We start from the raw sequence: 19,985 nt of genomic DNA, 5'->3' as shown, positions 1-19,985 counted from the left end.
CTGTATGTTCCGCTGAACTTCCCTTTGTGCAAAGTGAAAAAAAAACAGAAGAAACCCCAAAACAACCCAGAGATTTAAGCAACGTTTTACTCTTCCCTGTTTCCTCAGCAACGATGTTTAAAATCAGTGACCGAAGTCTGCTAGACTCGGATCGCAGGTGTCTGTCTTAGAACCATGAGGAATTGTTCAACATCTGCTTTTCCTGGTGACAGGAAACAACCCCCCCCCCCCCGTCGGTGTTCACGGGCTCTCCCCTCCTCTCTGGCCGGGTTCCGGAGCCTTCCCAAGTGATGAGGAAGGGGTAGGAGTTGACATGCTGACAAGTGACAACGGCAGAAATTTCCTGGTGAGCGAGACCGGCCTCTCGGCCACTGTGAAAGCGATGTGTGTGGATGTGACCCCCCACCCCCCCAGATCTGTCAGGTGAACGGGTCGAGAGCGGAAGACACAGGTCAGTGAGGGGTCAGTTTGGAAGGAATTCAGGGGAACTCTCAAGCCCAGGAAGAGAAAGTCCCCTGGTGAGAAATGTTGGTGTGGAGAAGCATGCCAGGGGCGCCATCTGTCTCCAGCAAGGTTCTGGTTAATACTTAGATTTCATAGCAAAGAAGCGTTTGGCCGTTGAACTGATGATGTTTTGCTGAATGTGATGGCGCCCGAGACCAGACCAGGTACCACCGGGATTTATCTAGACGGGACCCCTGAGATGGGTGTTCAGGCTGTGGTTGGGGGTCCTCATTTTAATTTAAGGAGCAGTGGGCATTGCCAGGGTTACAGGGTCTAAGCGAGTGCTCGGGGGCTCTTGTCACAGCAGTACTAGACAGACATTTCACCCCTCAGATCGGCCTCATCCTGACCTCTGGCACCTGTTACCACACACAGTCTTGGCACCTTTGGGGGTTTCTTCCCATATGGACCATTCCTGGGGAGTCCACTCTTCTCCATTCCAATCCCTTCCATCTACCCTTTATTGTGGACAAAAGGACCTCACCCTTTCCTGCCTTCCCCGGTAATGCTACACGCCCCTCCCTGTGTATGTGCAGGTGACCGCAGTAGAAACAGCCCAGGCTGGGGTGGGTAGAATGCGGGGAGCTGAAGGCTCAGGCTCACAGCCTTAAACCAGAAGCAGGTCTTTCCAGTTGCGCCCGTTAGTAGTCAACGGGAAGGAGAGAGGAAGTCGAGGCGAGGAGCCCAGGGAGTGGCTACCTTAAGGAAAATAATCTGGAAGTGTAATGTTGAGCATGGTGGAAGTCTTGACAAGAATGCGGTGCTCTGGGTATGGGCGTGGCAAAAATCCTGTCTGTGACCGGGACTCATGACACGCGCGGTGTCACTGTGTGTGATGGCGAGCCTGAGGGCGGGGACAGAGCTGAGGACCGAGGCCCAAGGGGCTCTGTGCTAGTCACGCAGCCCCTTCATTTCAAGCCAAGCTGCAGTGGGTAGTGGGTCATCAACTGGAATTATTCAAGGTTCAGGGTTTTTACGGAGAAAACCGGAGCTTCCAACGCGGTGCCATGTTCTCATGGAGATAAAGCTATAGGAGTTTCCATGAGCCTTTGGGTTCCTGCCCGTGGAGGGCTGACTGGGTCCCTCTCTCTGTGCCGAGCCCTCTGCAAACACCGTCCCATTGTACACTTATAACGACCCTGTTACAGAGGAGGAGACCCCACCCGGAGAGCAGAGGGGACACGGACAGGGTGGGGTAGGGACAGGAGCCAGGTGGTCTGATACGGAAACTCCTGGGTCCTTCTCCCCACCTCAGGAAGGCATAGTGCCGAGGCTGACTGCCCAGGGCAGCTGGGGCAGAGCTCGGGGGAGCCTGCTCACCAGGCTCACTGGCCGCCATCTTGCCCTTCCCTCTGTTCCAGCCCACGGTAATTATTTAGTTGCTGCCTAGTTGCTGGCTTCCAGCTGGACCTGGAGCCCCGGGACGAGGCAGTCACACGGAAATGACAAGAACACGCAGTCAGGGGCGGGGCAGCCAGCACCATCAGCCCTGTTACTTTGAGCCTCTTTCTGAACCTGATTGTTGGCTTGGACCAAGTGGAGAGGAGCAGGCTGGTGACAAGGCATTGTTTTAAGGGGAAATGACATGAGGCATGTGCCTGGGACACAGGCTGCTCAGTGAATGCCAGTTCTCTCTGGTCTCTGGGAGAAAGGCGTGCCTCTTGCTCACCCCGTCGCCCCAGCTCTTTGAACATCGTGAGTGTTCAAAAATATATATTGGTTCAATGAATGCAGTGCCCGCAAAAGGAATATTTCACCCTCGTCCATTTTTAAGACACATTTTATGCAGAGGAGTCCCCTTTCCCAGGCTCTGGCAATCATGGACAGGGAAGAGTGGGTCCCCTGTGGATGCTGGAGCCGGTGCTAGTGAGGTCCGTGCCTGCCAGGGCGAAGTGGGGGTTCCGGACGCCGCAGCCGCCGGCAGAGGGCGCCCGGGGCCTGCTGAGTGCCGAGCACGCCGCTCTGGGGTTGGGGCGCTCGCAGCGCTTGGGGCACAGGCTGCAGTCCGGCGTTGACCGAAGCCCTGGATGCGCTTGTGACCCAGGTGGAGCGCGAAGTGAGCGCGGGGGCCAGGCGTGCCGCTGCACTAAATAAACCCTGACTCGTATGGTGAGTACTGGAGCCCGCGGGGACTTCTCCCCCTAGCTGAGGGCACCCGGAGGCAGCGCAGGTCGGACGGGAGCTGTCTGGTCTAGTGGTTGGGATGCGGGAGAAAGGGGGCAGGATCCCTGCCCCTGTTGGCCTTTGGCAAGGTCTGGAGGTCAACCCCAAGAGGCGCTGAATGTCCCGCGGAGCTTTGCTTTTAGGCCACACGGACTTGAATTTTTAACATCGGGATTTGTCTCATGGGCCCTGTCGCAGGCTGTCCGAGGGTCTGGGGGCCCTAGGGTTGAGGGGATGGAGTAACTCAGGGTGGGCAAATGCTCACCTGAGCGTCCCTCACCCCTTTTACCCACAGCATCTTATGGGGGAACCACGTGTGACTGTTGCCCGCAACTCTGCCTGTCAAGCGAAGCCCGCCCCCAGGGCAGGGGAGGGGACGCGGGGGCGGGGTGGGCTGTGCCCCGCGGGAACCCGCCGGCCCAGGCGCCCGCTGGGTGCCAGCTCCGCTCCCTGTGCTGCGCGTTCCCACGGGCTCCTGGGAGGTAGTGGCCAGTGCCGGTGGGGGGGAGGCGTAGGGCCCTGCCCCACGAGGCCAGAGGCCACCCCAGGGGCACCCGGCTCCGGGGGAAAGGAAGCAACGGAAAGAAGCTGCCCAAGTGACTAATTCTGGAGATGCCCTTTCCCAAGGCGCTGCGGAGCTCCTGGGAGCCCGTTTCCCGGATCTCGCCTGCCTGGAATCATCTTTAGCCATCTGAGGCAGTGGGGCAGCACTGGCCCTCTGGGGACCTGGCCGGGGATCCTTTTTTCTAAACCCGCCCAGAGATTTTTGCGCAACGGGAGCCGAACCCAGGGTGCGCGCGCGCCAGGCAGGATTCAGGCGCGTCTGCTGGGCGTTGTGGAGCCGCGGCGCCTCCCGCAGCCCGCTCTCCCAGCGAGCTAGAGTGAGCAGCAGGGGCTTTGAGGGAGACAGCCCCAAGGCAAGGTAGGTGTCTCTCCGACGCAGTTGGATTGGGCTTGAAATGAGTCAAGATGCGATCTACTCAAGTCTTGGCGATCTTTGCTTTCTCTTTGCTTTTTAGGGCGTTTGGGGAGCTGCTGTGGAACCAGGGGTTTGAGAGGAGTGAGGCATGTATTTTCAGCTGCGTCTCAGCCCCGAAATGTGACTACCATTGCCTAGCTGGGTAGAGGCCTCCAGTCTCTGGATTGATAGCTTAGAATATGCTAAAAAGCCAGTGCTTTTCATGGGGAATTGAAGGGCCAGCTGGTCCCGGTGACAGTGACCTGGAGCGAGGGAGTTGGAAGACAGTTGTTGAAAAGCGAGAGGGACCTTCCAAGGGGATGATTCGGACTGCCCAGGGCAGGCTCTCGCCACGCCATCACTGCAACCCTCTGATGGAATGCCGGTGAGGTCCCCCACCCAGGGGGGCACGTGGGACTGTGCAAGGGCGAGCGAGGACACCTGCGGGTCTGACTGACCCTTACTCCCTGCCTAGGCACTAGAGGGCTGTCAGCGCCCCCGGGCACTGTCCCTCAGGAAGATGAGGACTCCGAACACCTCCACCATGGACGGGGCCGGGCTGGTGGTGGAGAGGGACTTCTCCTTCCGCATCCTCACAGCCTGTTTCCTGTCACTGCTCATCTTGTCCACGCTCCTGGGGAACACACTGGTCTGCGCTGCCGTCATCAGGTTCCGGCACCTGCGGTCCAAGGTGACCAACTTCTTTGTCATCTCCTTGGCTGTCTCCGATCTCTTGGTGGCTGTGTTGGTCATGCCCTGGAAAGCAGTGGCCGAGATCGCCGGCTTCTGGCCCTTTGGGTCCTTCTGTAATATCTGGGTGGCCTTTGACATCATGTGCTCCACTGCGTCCATCCTCAACCTCTGTGTGATCAGCGTGGACAGGTACTGGGCCATCTCCAGCCCCTTCCGGTACGAGAGGAAGATGACCCCCAGGGCCGCCTTCATCCTGATCGGCGTGGCGTGGACTCTGTCCGTGCTCATCTCCTTCATCCCAGTCCAGCTCAGCTGGCACAAGGCGAAGCCCCCAAGCCCCTCGGATGGCAACGCCACGTCCTTGGACGAGGCCGCGGACAACTGCGACTCCAGCTTGAGCAGGACCTACGCCATCTCCTCCTCCCTGATAAGCTTCTACATCCCTGTGGCCATCATGATTGTCACCTACACCAGGATCTACAGGATCGCCCAGAAACAGATCCGACGCATCTCGGCCTTGGAGAGGGCCGCTGTCCATGCCAAGAACTGCCAGACCGCCACGGGGAACGGAAACCCCGTGGAGTGCTCCCAGCCGGAGAGCTCCTTTAAGACGTCCTTCAAAAGAGAGACGAAGGTTCTGAAGACGCTGTCGGTGATCATGGGGGTGTTCGTGTGCTGCTGGCTGCCCTTCTTCGTCCTGAACTGCATGGTGCCCTTCTGCGGGGCGGGGGAGACCCAGCCCTTCTGCATCGATTCCATCACATTCGACGTGTTCGTGTGGTTTGGGTGGGCTAACTCCTCCTTGAACCCCATCATCTACGCCTTCAATGCTGATTTCCGGAAGGCGTTTTCAACCCTCCTAGGGTGCTACAGGCTGTGCCCGACGACGAGCAATGCCATTGAGACGGTGAGCATCAACAACAACGGCGCCGTGGTCTTCTCCAGCCACCACGAGCCACGGGGCTCCATCTCCAAGGACTGCAACTTGGTGTATCTGATCCCACACGCCGTGGACTCCTCCGAGGACCTGAAGAAGGGGGAGGCAGGTGGCGTAGCCAACCCCCCGGAGAAGCTGTCCCCGGCCCTGTCTGTCATTTTGGACTACGACACGGACGTCTCTCTGGGAACCATCCAGCCCCTCACGCAGGTCGGCCAGCAGCCAACCTGAACTCTGGCAGGAATCCTGCTGGGCGACGCGCTCATCCCAGCAGCTAGAGGAGGTGTCCCTGGGCCCCGCCGTTGAGACAGGAAGGCGTGGTGAGCCCGGAGGTGCCAGGCGAGCCCTCCTCCGCTGCTTTTGCTTCAGCACACAACTAACTGAACCTAAAAACATCCCAGTGTGCCCTCTGCGTTCCTCCTAGTGAACCCCAGAGGCACGCCCGTGAAGCGAGCGAACGCTCACCAGGGATGTGTCTTTGGCTCCAAAATTATTTTTAGAAACTGATTCTTACCTTATAACTTAAAAAAAAAATAGGGCAAAGAATCAGCAATGAACAACATCACTTAACAATGAACCCTTTCTGGGAAGGAAATGAGAAGGGTTGAGTTTGCTGTGTACAAACAGGTGCTAACACTGGCCTGAGCAAAGTTTTCAGATTGTAAAGGTAGGTGCATGCCTTCATGAATTATTTCTAAAAAATAATTGAGCCTTACAAGTACAAATGGGATTTCTCTCTCTCTCTCTCTCTCTCTCTTTTTTTCAGAACCGAGAGACGCTTTGTGGATATTGGTTTTATTTATTTATTGTATTATATGGATATTTTTAATGACAATAAATCTATATTTATCATATTTACTAGGGTAAACTCATGAGACCTTACAATCACATTTTTGTCCATTTAACTAGTAGTACTTTATAAGCCAATGGAACAAACACACAGACCCTCTGAGACCCTCAGTGCTCATGTGTAACTTCCAGAAACACAGCAAAGCTGGATAGGAGACAAGGTTGTGACGAGTCCTTAAAATTCACTGGCACAAATACAGACAAGGCAAGAGCCAACAAACGCTGTGAATGTCCCTCCCACCAACATTTTTTAAAACTTAAAGCATAGCTACTATGGATTTAGCATTTTTTAAATGGCCAAGACTTTCCTAATAGAATGATTTGCAGTTCTGTAAATACCTTTAGAAAAAAAAAAAATCAGCTGAAGAAGAACCCACCTTGAATGTTACTATCTTAGGTGATAATGAAGAGTATCTTTGTATTTATGTAAAATAACGGGCCCTCTCCAGTCTTCTCTCATTCCACCTGTCAGGTAGCTTTTCTGAAGCACACAGTGGCTGTCCTGGCGAGAGGTGTGTCGTGAGGACAGGGGGTCTCCCCAGGGGGGCTGAGGTGGAGTCCTGCTCCCCTCCCTCTCTCACCAGGTCAAACGGAGCCAACGCTACTTTTTGTAGTGCTTGCTTTAATATGAATTTAGAATCGTTTATTCTTCTTCTTCTTATTATTATTTTTAAAGTCTAAATGTTAACGGTGTACAAATAGTGCCTCATGACCACCCTCCAGTAAGACACTTCTGTTGGAAACAACAGGGGACCCCTCCTCTGTGGGCGTGTTCCGCATCCCAAAGCCGTCAGCGTCCCTGTGGACCACTGCGAACCCTTTTCCTCTGTGCTGTGGGATCACGTCCCCAATGTCATCGCAGGACTGTACAGAGTCCCCTCCTCACCCTTGTGAGATACTAATCCACGTGGGGCGTTTCAAGGGAATGTCTTTGAAAGGTTGGCCAAGTTTCCTTGTGGGGAAGCCGTTTACTCACCGCGCAGATGAACCGGCGGGGGGGCGTGGCCAGAACAAAGGCTGCTGCAAGTGACCCCGCCCCCACGTCAGGTCTGTGTGACTTACGCATTGTGAATGTTTTCTTAATTTTATTGCCTGTATGCTTTCTTACATATAATAAAATTATTTTGTGAACCCAAATCAACCCTGAATGAGCCCTGTTGCATTTGTTAAGTGTGTTTTTAAAACAAAACAAAACAAAACGTTTCAGACCCACAAGTAAGAAAATGGGGGGGGGGGGTATTCCAGGATTTGTTACTTTTCTTCTTTCTAAGGAAGATATGCCACATGTTGCCTGTGAATGTTTCAGCAGGAGATGTTTTTGATTTGGGCTCTGTGCTCTTGTTCCTTTCTGTCTTAGAGACCTCCCTCCCCACCCACCCCCACCCCGAGAAACCCTTGACTTGAATTACGCTACTTTTCATTTCACAGATGGGCAAGATTCCTGAAAACCTCTGCTTTTGCTTTCAAAGCACCCAGAGACTTTAAATGGTGTAAAAAAAATCACAGAAAAGCCTGTAGCTTGCTCTCAGGTTGTTTCGGACTCTTTGCTTACGGCAGCCACTGTGTGTGTAGGGTTTGTTGTAAGGGTAAATAGACCAGGAGTTTTTGTGGGGGTTTTCCCCTCCCCCTGGAGAAAACAGACAGGTTGTAATGCTGAGCTTGTCAAAATATCCGACGGCGCACATGCCTCGATCCTGCTGAACCTGTTTATTACGTCATGTGCTCACCCCTCCCCTGGTCATGTGCACCCCAGAGAAGGAGAATGCCCGAACAGCAGGTGATGGAGAAATTAAGAGTTAAGTTTATAATTTGGGACATCGCACAACAGATGGTGCCTTTTGAAATCCCATATTTGCCATCCCCAGGCTCCGGCATGTAATGAGCATGTCTGGAACGAACGCCCGTCAAGCGTGAGGCCTCTTCTTTCTGTCTCATAACTTTCTAGGTATCTCTTCTTGGCAGTTTAATTTTTTTTTTCTTACTTAGAAGCCTACCACAGCAGCGGCAATGTTCAGGGCTGCCACCGTCCAACCAGTGCCACATAGCGCAAAAGCCTTCACCATTTATTTTGTTGGCAAAGAGTGAAACAGAAAGGTATAGCTAGGAATTATATCAAATAATTGTAAAATGTATTATACTGTGGGCATGAGAGTATACCTTGGGTTCCTGGCGCGTTGGACTGATGAAGGGTGTGTTATGAAATGTTCATTGTGCTGAAAGCATCTTTTTCAGAGAGTGTCATCTTCAACCATAAAAGCAGAATGACAGCAGGACTTTTATTTTTTAACAACAGTAATGAGCCTTCCTCATGATGCTCCGGGTCTGTGCTACACACTTCAGTAGGGTGGAGACAGTGGACAGGAGGTGTTCTTTCTCCTTCTCTACCTAAGAGAGAACTTTGGCGGACACACAGACACCGAGCTTGCTGGGGACAGCAGGAAGTCTCAGGAAGGGAGACTGAGCTCTGGGCTTCAAACCGTAGACTCAGAATTTATTTAGGAATGTCATTGATTCCTCTTGGGACCTGAGCACATCACAGTGTCTGGGGCTCAGTTGCCCAGATCCATTCCATGGGAGGAGCTAAAACCTGTGCATGAACTCCTCAGTGAGGGGTCATTTCAGAAAGGAAATCATACACAGTCCAACCTCAGGGTCCTTCTGAATTCTCCCTCCCTGGGGGCTCTGTCATGATGTCCCCCCCAGGTCTCCACCCCTGGAGGCCAGTCTGCATGCCGGAGTCTGGAGTGCAGAGAGCACGGGCTTTGCCTTAGACAGACGTGGGTGCTCAGTGCAGCTATGGCTCTCAAGCTGTGTGAGAGCCCGTGAATGCTGGTGCTTCTCTGAGCCCGTTCACCCATTCGCGGAACGGAAATCAGCACGTGGGTTCCGGTGAGGGTCTCTGCAGCTGCCGTCCGTCCGGGCGCCGAGCACGGAGCTGTCGGGCTTGCTGGCTCCTGGCTGGCTCCAGGCTCTGGAGGGGCTGATGGCATAATTGCCTCAGTAATAACGGAGCTGCTGCACATCCGACTTCTCACCTGCGCGCTGGAGCAGATGGAAATGGCTTTCAGAGAACAGGTGGCTTGGGATTTTCCCAGACCCCGTTTTCTTTGGCTGCAGTTACCGGGTATCCCAGGAGCCAGTGGCTTTTGCTATCTGCACGGTTAAGAAAGACAGTTGCCTTCATTGACCTCTGGGTATTGACTACATAAATCTGTCCAGTGTTTTCTTCCGAGCTCTACTTGCCTGGCAGAATTTGTTTCAGGAATCACGAGTCGATGGCCGGCCAGCTCTGGGGCTGTGAGAACTAGGACCAGTTGCTGTTCATTCGAGGGACGGTGGTCTTTTGAAGGAACTAACCCGGTGGGTCATGGGACTGTAGTCTTGTACAGATCAGATGCGCTCTGTAGACTTCTTTGAGATTTCCTGGATGGACAGCCACGTGGCACGTGCACCTGTTTGTGTTTTATGAGCGCTGAGAGGCTGACGAGCATTACAGCCCAGAGAACCTCTCTAAGACGTTGTTACAAGGCCAAGCCGGTCATGTTAAGTAACTTCCATGGGATGTACAGCATTTGTAAAAAAAAGCGGCATCTGGTCTTGAGTCCGTTATAGCATTCAAGATTTGGGAGTTGTTATTTAAATAGTATTAGAGGCTCAGGAATAATCTCTGATTTAAAAGGGTTTAACTTTTTAATCGCCATGAGGAAATGTATAAAACCAGTTAGATTGTTTCTTGTGCTCAGAGAATAGATACTCTTCCGGCTCTCAAAACTGGTCAACGTTTTCAGCCATTGGAAAGACGCTTGCCCGAGCAGTGTCCTCAGGAGTGAGCCCACCTCCCAGGCTTCCACCAGCAGAAACGCCAGCGACGTGGCAGGGGATGGCAGGTCCTCTTAAGACTTTCACTTAATTCTTTCTCCCTAAAAAAATAAATAGCTTGGAATAACCACATTCCCTGAAAATAAGTTTTGTGTGGTTGTTTTTCATCTCAATGGTCAGGGGGTTAGGAGAAATTATTTTTCAGATACATTTTGGCTTGAGAATACTAGCTGTGAGGTCCATGATGGGCGAAATAAGAGCCTGAGAGATTTCCCCCGATAGCTGCCCCAAGTCTCCGTTCCCTTTGCTGTTAGGAAGTGAGGAGTGTCATTTATAAAATGCAGCCATGACGGTGTCAGGCCCCTGCTTCCCAGTGTTTGACGGCTCCCACGTACTTTCAGGAAAAAAAAAAAAATGACAAGTTCGTGCAAAGCCCTTCATGATCAGGCTCCTCAGCCGTCCCCCCCTAGATTCTGGCTGGACTGATAGTGAAAACCATCTCATTGTTTAAACCAGGGGTCCCCAAACTTTTTACACAGGGGGCCAGTTCACTGTCCCTCAGACCATTGGAGGGCCGGACTATAAAAAAAAACTATGAACAAATCCCTATGCACACTGCACATAATCTTATTTTAAAGTAAAAAAAAAAAGGGAACAAATACAATATTTAAAATAAAAAACAAGTAAATTTAGATCAAGATACTGACCAGTATTTCAATGGGAACTATGGGCCTGCTTTTGGCTAATGAGATGGTCAATGTGCTCCTTTCACTGACCACCAATGAAAGAGATGCCCCTTCCGGAAGTGCAGCGAGGGCCGGGTAAATGGCCCCAGGGGGTCGCATGTGGCCCACAGGCCGTAGTTTGGGGACCCCTGGTTTAAACCTTTGTTGGGTGAACGAAGGAACCAACAGGGCAAAACGGGGGGGCTGCTGGAGCCACGATCTCAGTGACGTTTCCTTCTGGGGCGGCGGGCGGCGTGTGTGGGTCTGCCCGGCTCTCACTCTGTCCTCGGCCACAGTCTCCGCTGGGTCTCTGAGACCTGCCGTCCCCTGGGGTGGGACATGGTTGCATAGAGGTCACTGTGTACAAACATGTGGAACACACACACACACACACAAACACACATTTGCATGTGTTTATGTGTATCATCGATGCCATTTACAATCAGTCACCCATTGTGGGCACGTTCTATGATTCAGGCCATGTGCAGGATACTGGAAATGAACCAGATGCTACCCTAACGGTTGAGCTTTTAGTAGAGACGGGACATGCAAATTGACTGTCACCGAACACCGTTCTCAAAGTAAAATGCGTGGAGAAGGAAAGTGTTCTCTTCCAGGTGGCACCGATGGTGGCTGTGTCCTGTTGCGACCCCGGTAATCCTCTCCCTGGCGTTGTGCCAAGCACCACCCACTCCTTCTCATCCCATTTTCACACGCGCTCCGTTTCCACGCACCACGATTGCCATCCCCAGTGTACCGTTCAAAACAGGAACGTGCAACGGGGCCGGGCAACGTGTCCAAGCTCACACAGCCAGTAAGACCTGGGGCAGGTTTGCGTGTAGGTTTATCTGACCTCAAAGGTTACTTCTTCGGTCATAAACCTGTTCTTTTTTAACCAGGAATGAGTCCTAACCCAGTGAGCCACTTGATAAGGGGGTTTCCAAATCACCTTAGATATTGGCAGATTAAAAACGCTTTCTTATGACTGACATTTCCATTGTACACAAACCTAGGTAATAAAACCCTGCGTCCCCCTTCCATTATCTAGGTTCAAACGTGAATAAGACGAAAGCCATAGACTTTGAGCAGTGATGATAGGAGGTCTGTGTCTTTGGACAAAGCACAAGGTAGGAGCCAAGAAGACATTTGTTCTTGCCCCAACGTGACCCTGTGGGGGTTCAGAGATAACAGAATGGGGAGTGGTTTCTTCAGGGGTTGAGATGCTCCGTGTTTGGGGATCAGTTTGACCAGGGCACACTTAACTTTAATTCAGCAAATGTTTATCCACACCTGCGCCGCTTTGGAAGCGGGATGTGGGGAGGGGGGTGAGAGGACAGAGCCGGATGGGAAGGATGCTTCCCGGGGCTTGGTGCTGCTGGGGTGCTGTGTGGGGAGGTGGGGATGGGCCGGGCGGGGGAGGCAGCGGCATGGAGGTGGGCAGGAGTTTGGCAGAAACGGACAGGGGAGTGAGAAGAGCTGAGGCAGGACACCCAGCACCTGCCAGCCAGAGGCTGGGGAATAGGCGTCGGATCCGTTCTCCGTGTTCGGGACCCTGAGTGGAGATTGCGTTCAAACTCAGTAGAATATTTGGTCCAGATGAGGTCCAACAGGCTGTCAGATTAATTGCTTTGGGGCACCTCCTCCCTCAGCAGGGGCCCCTTTCAGTGCCTCTGGATAATTAATTCCTCATGAGGTAAGGGGGTAACCGTCGGGCGTAAACAGGAGCCCCTCCCGTCCTCACACCATCCCCGCGGCCAGGTGACCTGTCCTGCTCTCCACGAGACTCTGGGGGTGGCCTCTGCTCTTCTCCCCGTTCCTTCTTCATCTCTTTGAGCTTCATCTCAGGGGTCTGCCTCCCTGGGACCCTCGCAGGCCCCCCCTTCCCCAGGCCGGCGCCCACCCCGGCACGTGGGTCCTGAGCTGTGCCACCCGTGTCTCCTGCTTCTCAGGAGCTCCCGCCACACCCAGGGCCCAGCACGGCCCGGCACGCAGGAGGCGCCCTAGTTAACGCAGCTTTGAAACGAAGGGGTGAATTCATAACTGTATGAAAGGTTTAGGTAGCTGCTTGCTATACACATTTAATGTTCACTGTGCGGTAGACTCAGCTGAGGCGATTGGAGCTGATTTTCTCTGCTAAGGTAGATTTCTTCCTCACTGACTCCGCCTCAGGAAAATAATTGAAACAGTACCTAAATGGCAAACTCACGCTGTCTCTCATATCAACGCGCACGGATAGTGATCAGCCCTTTCACACGGAGAAAGAGAAAATGTCAACCAAATGTCACCAGCATGCTTCGAGATTATCCAGCCACATGCGCGCTGTTTTGAGGCTGAGTTTTTAGGTCAGAGGTATTTAGCATTATAAACATGTTGACTGTAATTAAAAATAATTCCGGCCCCACTGGTTAAGATGCTGCTTTGAACACAGGCTGCTGCTTGCTATTAAGCCGGTGGGGGTGGGGGGGGGAGGGGAGGGAGGCACCCTCGCGCTAATTCTGCCGAAACAGATGTGCGTTTCTCCTCGTTTGGTGGTCGGGTTGCTATAAAGCCGCGCGCTCCTGACTCTTCTAAGGGAAGGACCGAGAGGGAAGGGGGACCAGGGGCAGTAAGGTGGCGTTTTGTGTTTAGAAAGCCTGGTCGTAGTACTTTCAAGGCAAACACAACCTTTGGTGTCACTGTTAGCAAGCACCGATTGCGCCCATACCGGGATGGGAGCTCATCTGCCGGCTCTCAGGATCGTGCCATTTAGAACGCACGCTCTCCGCTCTCCGACGGGGCTGCGCCACGCAGAGGAGCAAAACCTCTGCGTCCATCCGGGATGGGGGGACCCCGACACACCCCCGCCCCGCCCATGGGACTGGCAACTGCTAGGCGACTCGGGAGGGAAATTTGGCAGGAACAACCAAACTTTTAAGACGCGCTCGCCATTTGACGCAGCCATTCCACTTGTAGATAGGAATCTGGCTTCCTTCCGTCCGTCCCCTGCCGGTTCAGAGGTGCCCACGTGAAGGAGGCAGCCGCGCTTGTCAGAGCCCGCTGGGTACGACCTACGTGTCCAGTAACAGGGGCACGGATGACCAAACGTCAGGTGTCTACGGTGGACATGAGGTCAAAAGGAAGGTAGAACCACCGCAGCGTCATGCTAGGGAAGGATTTTCATGAAGTGACAGAGCAAGTTGTAACACAGTAAGGGACTATGATCCCCTTTACTTGAAATAGTGTAAGAAGTATCTATTTCTTTGCAGTAAAGACACAGAAAAGGATGCGGGACAAAGTCCACCTCCCTGAAAACTGGTCTCTCTGGGCCGAAGAGTGAGCTTCGGGGAGCGTTGAGAGGGAAGGTTTCACCTTTGCTTTTTTATGTAATTCTAGGTGGTTACCACAAGTAGCTTGTGTTTATGTATATCACAAGTGTAATGAAAACGGTTTTAAAAGTTTTTATTTTTTGTTTTTTGGCTTGACATGGTTTCAATGTCCCACTCAGTATAACATCCCCTGACCCCTGCGTCATGATCCGCGTGCCCCGGGCAAAGTCTCTGTCCATTCCCATCTCACGCTCTTAGCCCCCTCCCCTCCCCCACCCCCTTTCCTTCTGGGAATTGCTACCCCGTGGTCTCTGTCTGTGTTAGGCATCTACAGCTTGGCTAAGGAGGGGTGCTGGGCTGGGTGTTTGGCAAACAGGCAGAGGGTGCTAAGGGGCCCTGGACACCCTACCCGCTCAGCTGTGAAGGCTTCTGGCCGGATGTCAGGGAAGACTTTCAGTGGGGACGCCCGGTCGGCCTGCTCCAAAGCTCCGCCCCCTCCCCCTCCTCCCAGGGTACGACCCTACCCCACCACACGGTTTCCTCCCACAAGAGGTGCCTATTTACTGATTTTCCATGGAGCCCATTTTGGGAATAATTTGGTGGTTCAAGTGCACCTCAGTTAGACATTAGGCCCTGTGGCCCCATGGTAAGTTCCAGCATTCTGTCTGTTCAGCTTTTGGGAAGTGCCAACAAGCACTCAGAAGTGGGGTCCTGGGGGGGGTCCCTGGGTTGGGGGTCACAATTCTTCGCAGGGCCCTGGACCGTTTTAAGACATTTGTAGACCCTACCTACTCTCTCACCTGTGGGCCCACTGCACGTCACCTCTAACACATTAAAAATGCTCTCATATCACTCATACATATAATTTTATTGATGCAGAAAAGAATTTTTAAATATTGTGAATTTACCCGTCGTTTCTTTTCTGCAGTTTCTTTGCCATATTTCGGAACCAATGCATGTCCCCCTCTCTGGGCTGAAGTATTTCTTGGGTGCTTTTGTAACGTTCCGAACTCTTGGGTTCTCTAGTCCCTGGCCTTGAACAAACTCCCGGGAGAATTTTCTCCAAGTTTGAGAGCCGAAATGCCACGCGCTGTCAGGCATCTCGGGGGAGGCCACGGCCATCGTCCCTGTCCTTGTCTCCCCGGTTCTCTGGCGAGGCTGCTTCTGCTCACCCATGGGAGGGCCCCACCCAAAATGCAGTCTACGCAGCAGCGGCACAAACAAACTGCTTCGGGTTATTTCAAAACTGAAAAACACTCTTATGTTTGTTCTTAGCTTTAACCCTTTGGGGAGGTTTTCAAGTCCATTTTTTTCTCGTCATTGACATAGATATTACATGTCTCAGTATTTTGTTTTGTTTTGTTTTGGTTTTGTATTTTTCTGAAGCTGGAAACGGGGAGAGACAGTCCGACAGACTCCCACATGTGCCTGACTGGGATCCACCCAGCACGCCCACCAGGGGGTGATGCTCTGCCCCTCCGGGGCGTCACTCTGTTGCGACCAGAGCCACTCCAGTGCCTGGGGCAAAGGCCAAGGAGCCATTCCCAGCGCCTGGGCCATCTTTGCTCCAATGGAGCCTCCGCTGCGGGAGGGGAAGAGAGAGAGAGAGAGGAAGGAGAGGGGGAGGGGTGGAGAAGCAGATGGGCGCTTCTCCTGTGTGCCCTGGCCAAGAATCGAACCTGGGACTTCTGCACGCCAGGCCGACACTCTACCACTGAGCCAACCGGCCAGGGCCTTTTGTTTTATTTTTAATGTTAAGTGCCTCGCAGGCTCCTTGCAGCCTTTGCAGAGGGTGGAGATGAAGCTTCTGGTGGCTGGTGGTAAACTCAAAGCGTGGGGATGAGAGCATTTTGGGCCGGGTTGAAGGGAAGGAGGCCTCCTCGTGTGTGTGTGTGTGTGTGTGTGTGTGTGTGTGTGTGTGTGTGTGTTTTCTTACTCCAAGAGGAGAAAGAAATCCCAGTGGGAAGCCTGGGCTTGCAGGGAATTGGAGTTATCTCTTCCTCGAATGTTCGCCGGACTTCAGCAGGGAAACCGCCTGGGCCTGTGCGGTCTTTCTTGAAAGGTTATTAATGATTGATTTTTCAATACATATGAGGTTCTTCAGCGTACTTCTTTTTCCTTGTACAAGTTTGGTCATTTTCATCCAGGTTATCAAATTTGGGGTCTAGAGTTGTTCATAATATATTTTTTAATCTTTTAAATGTCCACAGACTCAGTAAGTGACAGCTTTTTTCTTCATTTCCGACATAGCAATTGGAGTCTTCTCTCCTTTTTTTACTCAGTTTATCAGTTTATAAAAAATCATTTTTTTTGTGTGTGTGTCCAAGAATCAGCTTTTGGTTTTGATTTTCATTCATGGTGTGTTTTTTTGTTTGTTTGTTTTTTGTCTGTCTGCTTGCTTGTTTTTGTAATTTTGTTCTTTCGTTTGCTTTTGGCTGAAGTTCACCTTGGTTCCCTAGTTTCCCAAGGGTAGGAGCTCAGGTTGATTGTAGATCTTCCTTTTGTATTCCTACTATATGCATTTCATGTTATTAATTTCTACTGAAGAACCTGTTTTTACCACATCCCACACATTTTGATAATTGTATTTCCATGTTTCTTTAGTTCAAAATATTTTTAACTTTGCTTGAGACGTTTTCTTCGACCCATGTGCTGTTTAGACACATGTGTTTGATTTGGAAATACTCATAAGTTATCTTTTCGTTATTGATTTCTGGTTTGTTTCCACTGTGGTCTGAGAACATACTTTGTATGTTTCTGTTCTTTAAAAAGGTTTAAGACATGTCCTGTTCTATGGTGCAGAAAGTAGTCTCTCTTGGTGAATGTGCCGTGGGAGCTTGAGAAGAACATGTATCCTGCTCTTGTCTGATGAAGAAGTCTGTCTATTCTGTATGTGAGAACAGGCCAAGGGCGTAGACAGACCCAGAGCCAGGTCTGTCTGTCTAGGTACATTACGTTTCACGTCCAGGGGGGCCCCTGTAGTTCAGGTTATATCCTGGAGACTCCTCGTAGGTCCATGATGGTGAACCTTTTTATAAAAACCGCCTACTTTTGTAGTGCTGGTCAACCTGGTCCCCCCTGCCCACTAGTGGGCGTTCCAGCTTTCATGGTGGGTAGTAGCGGAGCAACCAAATGGCATCGCGATTGGCCCACCATGAAAGCTGGAACGCCCGCTAGTGGGCAGGAGGGACCAGGTTGACCAGCACTGCAAAAGTAGGCGGTTTTTAGCCCTGGTCGGTTGGCTCAGTGGGAGAGCGTCAGCCTGGCGTGCAGAAGTCCCGGGTTCGATTCCCGGCCAGGGCACACAGGAGAAGCACCCATCTGCTTCTCCACCCCTCCCCCTCTCCTTCCTCTCTGTCTCTCGCTTCCCCTCTCGCAGCTAAGGCTCCATTGGAGCAAAGATGGCCCGGGCGCTGAGGATGGTTCCATGGCCTCTGCCTCAGGCGCTAGAATGGCTCTGGTTGCAACAGAGCAACGTCCCAGATGGGCAGAGCATCGCCCCCTGGTGGGCGTGCCAGGTGGATCCCAGTCGAGCACATGCAGGAGTCTGTCTGACTGCCTCCCTGTTTCTAGCTTCGGAAAAATGCAAAAAAAAAAAAAAAAAAAAAAAAAAAAGTAGGTGGTTTTCATAAAAAGGTTTGCCATCACGGTCCTAAGTTATCTGCGAAATTCTCAGCAACCTCATGAGTGGAATTCCTACAGAGGAGCAGACTGAGGCTTACGGAAGTAAGATGTCTCGTCTGAGATCTTTCTGCTCGTAAGCACCAAACCCCGGCGCTGGCAGCCTCCTTGCTGCTCAGGTTGCCCGGGTTCTAGGATGATTGATTAACCGGGGTTGTTAGGGAAGAAGAGCCAGTCCTCGTTTGCAATCTCACTGAATTGATCAGCGTAGGCGGCAGCGAGACTTCTCCTGGTGAAAACAAAAGTCATCTTTAAGGTGAACAAAAGGAATGTGGGAGGAGCTAGGAGAGATTGGGTTAGTATTAGGGCATGGGCTAACGGATGTGGCATTTGAAGTCAAGGGCAATTAGAAGTTCGGTTTCAAAGACAGTTAAGTAGTTTGAGGAACAGGAAGGAGAGTTGAAGCTTACTGGTGCTTCTATGTGTCAAGCACTGTGCTGGGCACCTTGTATCCAATTCCTCCTTTTTAATATCCAGAGTGAGCCTGTGAAATGTCCCCACAGCCTATAGAGTCTCCCTTCCACCTCTGGCCACTGCACAGTGATGCTTCCCAGGGAAGAAGAGGAAGATCCCAGGAAATAAGTGGTGGAAAATTTGGGAAGGAACAGAGGATGATGCCTGGGCGTCCCAGGTGGAGGGAGAGGTGCCATAATCAGGCTTGAGGAAGACCTGGGGCAAGAGAAGGGATGTTCCGAATGCCAGTCATCATGGGCAGGGGAAGTTCAATGTATCTTGGGGCTGGGGGGGGGGACTTCCTCTAGACCAGACAGGTGCAGGTGTGGAGGCCAAGCCAGGGTCTGGTGGTGGGATGAGCCCCTTGGCCTTGGAAGGAGCCAATGTCCTGACCCACCTCCCTCTTTGCGTTAACTCCCCAAGAATTTAGGGGAGGATTAGTTGTAGGCAGAGCCCATGACATGACACCTGAATTCTTTCTGACACAGACTCCCTAGATCATGGGCAGTGCATGGAAGTGTGCACGTGTGTGGCACGAACCGGGAGAACTGAGTCGCTCTGGAGAGTGGAGGTTTCATGCAGCCACCACGGCTGAGAAAACACCTGGGAAGAGGGAGTTCTTTGACCCTCACTCCCTGGTCACGCCTCCATTCTGCATCTGGGACATTAGCAGAGGACTAGCAATGGGGATGCCTGTCCTAGGGAGAGGTGGTCTTGACCTTATGACCCCTCAGAGATGCAGCCGTGTGATCCCATCAGCCACAAAAAACTGGACAGCCCCTGTCACTTAGGCCAACTCTTGGGCCAAGACCTTCCGATGGTGGCTACCAGACCTGCCTCCTGAGACGGTGTCAACACCCTGCAGGTGCCTGGGGTCACCTGAGAGGGAAGAAAGGCATTTCCTGTTAGGTAGGATGGGACTTGGACTTGCTTCACTTACCAGTAATCTGTTAATTGGCCTTGGATGAGGATTGAGTGGTCTTTCTGTGTGTGTGTGTGGTGGCGTGCATAAGAGATAAATGGTGAATGCATTCTGGATACCAAAGATGAAGGGCGTGCATCTGTGTTGCCACACGCCAGACGATCCCTGAATGTCCCCCTGCGCCTGGGATGTACACAGTGCACAAGGTGACCCGGGACAGAATTTGGTCTGCAGTTCACCTTGGATGATTGTAAAGGTTTTGGCAGCTTCACCGGGAAGAGGCAAAGAGAACGTTCTCTGTAACTGTTGGCTGACACACGTGGGTGACTAGGTGAGCAGCTGGAGATACGGGTGGGTGGGTAGACAGGTGGGTGAGTGGATAGGTGGGTGGGTGAGTGAGTACATGGCCTAAGTGATGGATGTCACAGTGTCATTAACGTTTCTGAGACTCCGTGTCAGCAGCAGAATTGAACGTGACCAGGCGGTCGTGTCTGGTTGTCCACTGCCGCTGTCCGCTAGTGATGGCACTTCTGAGTCCCTTCTTGTGGGACAGTATCCAACCGGACGATGAGTCCTGAGGGCCAATATGGGGCCTGAGCCCGTCAGCCACGTCCCCGGGTATGGTCACTCTAATCAGTCGGAGCCTCGGTCTCCTCGTCTCCCAGACGAGGATGAGTACCCCATCTCGCAGGGCGTGTGAGGGTGTGGGAAGGCAGGGGTGATATCAGGGCTGATACTTACAGAGGGAGCTCTCACTGTGTGCCAGGAACTGTGTGAATGAGTGCTGCCCACGTCCCCACTCAGCACAGTCCAGCGAGATAGGTACTTCCACAGGAGGGGAACTCCGGCCGGCAAGGCAGCTCTGGCCTCCGACCCAGACAGGCTGGTTCTGGAACATGTGGGTGTAGCCCTCTGCATCCCCTCCCCTCACATGTCGGAAGTGCCTCCAGCCTGAGCTGGGTCTTCAGCAAAGGGG

The 19,985-nt window shown here is 52.4% G+C and overlaps 1 protein-coding gene across 3 annotated transcripts; it reads left to right on the top strand.

The window, feature by feature from the left end:
• The first annotated feature begins 257 nt into the window (after nucleotides 1-257).
• On the top strand, nucleotides 258-5,768 carry DRD1 (dopamine receptor D1). Of its 3 annotated transcripts, none has more exons than XM_066273323.1 (2): nucleotides 258-346; nucleotides 3,687-5,768. In XM_066273323.1, the coding sequence occupies exon 2, from the start codon at nucleotides 4,146-4,148 to the stop codon at nucleotides 5,484-5,486; it is 1,341 nt and encodes a 446-aa protein (XP_066129420.1). In that variant the 5' UTR covers nucleotides 258-346; nucleotides 3,687-4,145; the 3' UTR covers nucleotides 5,487-5,768. The 3 variants fall into 3 exon arrangements, with proteins under 3 accessions (XP_066129420.1, XP_066129419.1, XP_066129421.1); XM_066273322.1 differs by lacking the exon at nucleotides 258-346 and adding an exon at nucleotides 3,122-3,589; XM_066273324.1 differs by lacking the exon at nucleotides 258-346 and having other exon boundaries at nucleotides 3,934-4,010; nucleotides 4,101-5,768.
• The last annotated feature ends 14,217 nt before the right edge of the window (nucleotides 5,769-19,985 follow it).

The sequence above is a fragment of the Saccopteryx bilineata genome, chromosome 4, assembly GCF_036850765.1.
Source record: "Saccopteryx bilineata isolate mSacBil1 chromosome 4, mSacBil1_pri_phased_curated, whole genome shotgun sequence".
Taxonomy (NCBI): domain Eukaryota; kingdom Metazoa; phylum Chordata; class Mammalia; order Chiroptera; family Emballonuridae; genus Saccopteryx; species Saccopteryx bilineata.
This window is presented reverse-complemented; position numbering and strand designations above follow the sequence as displayed.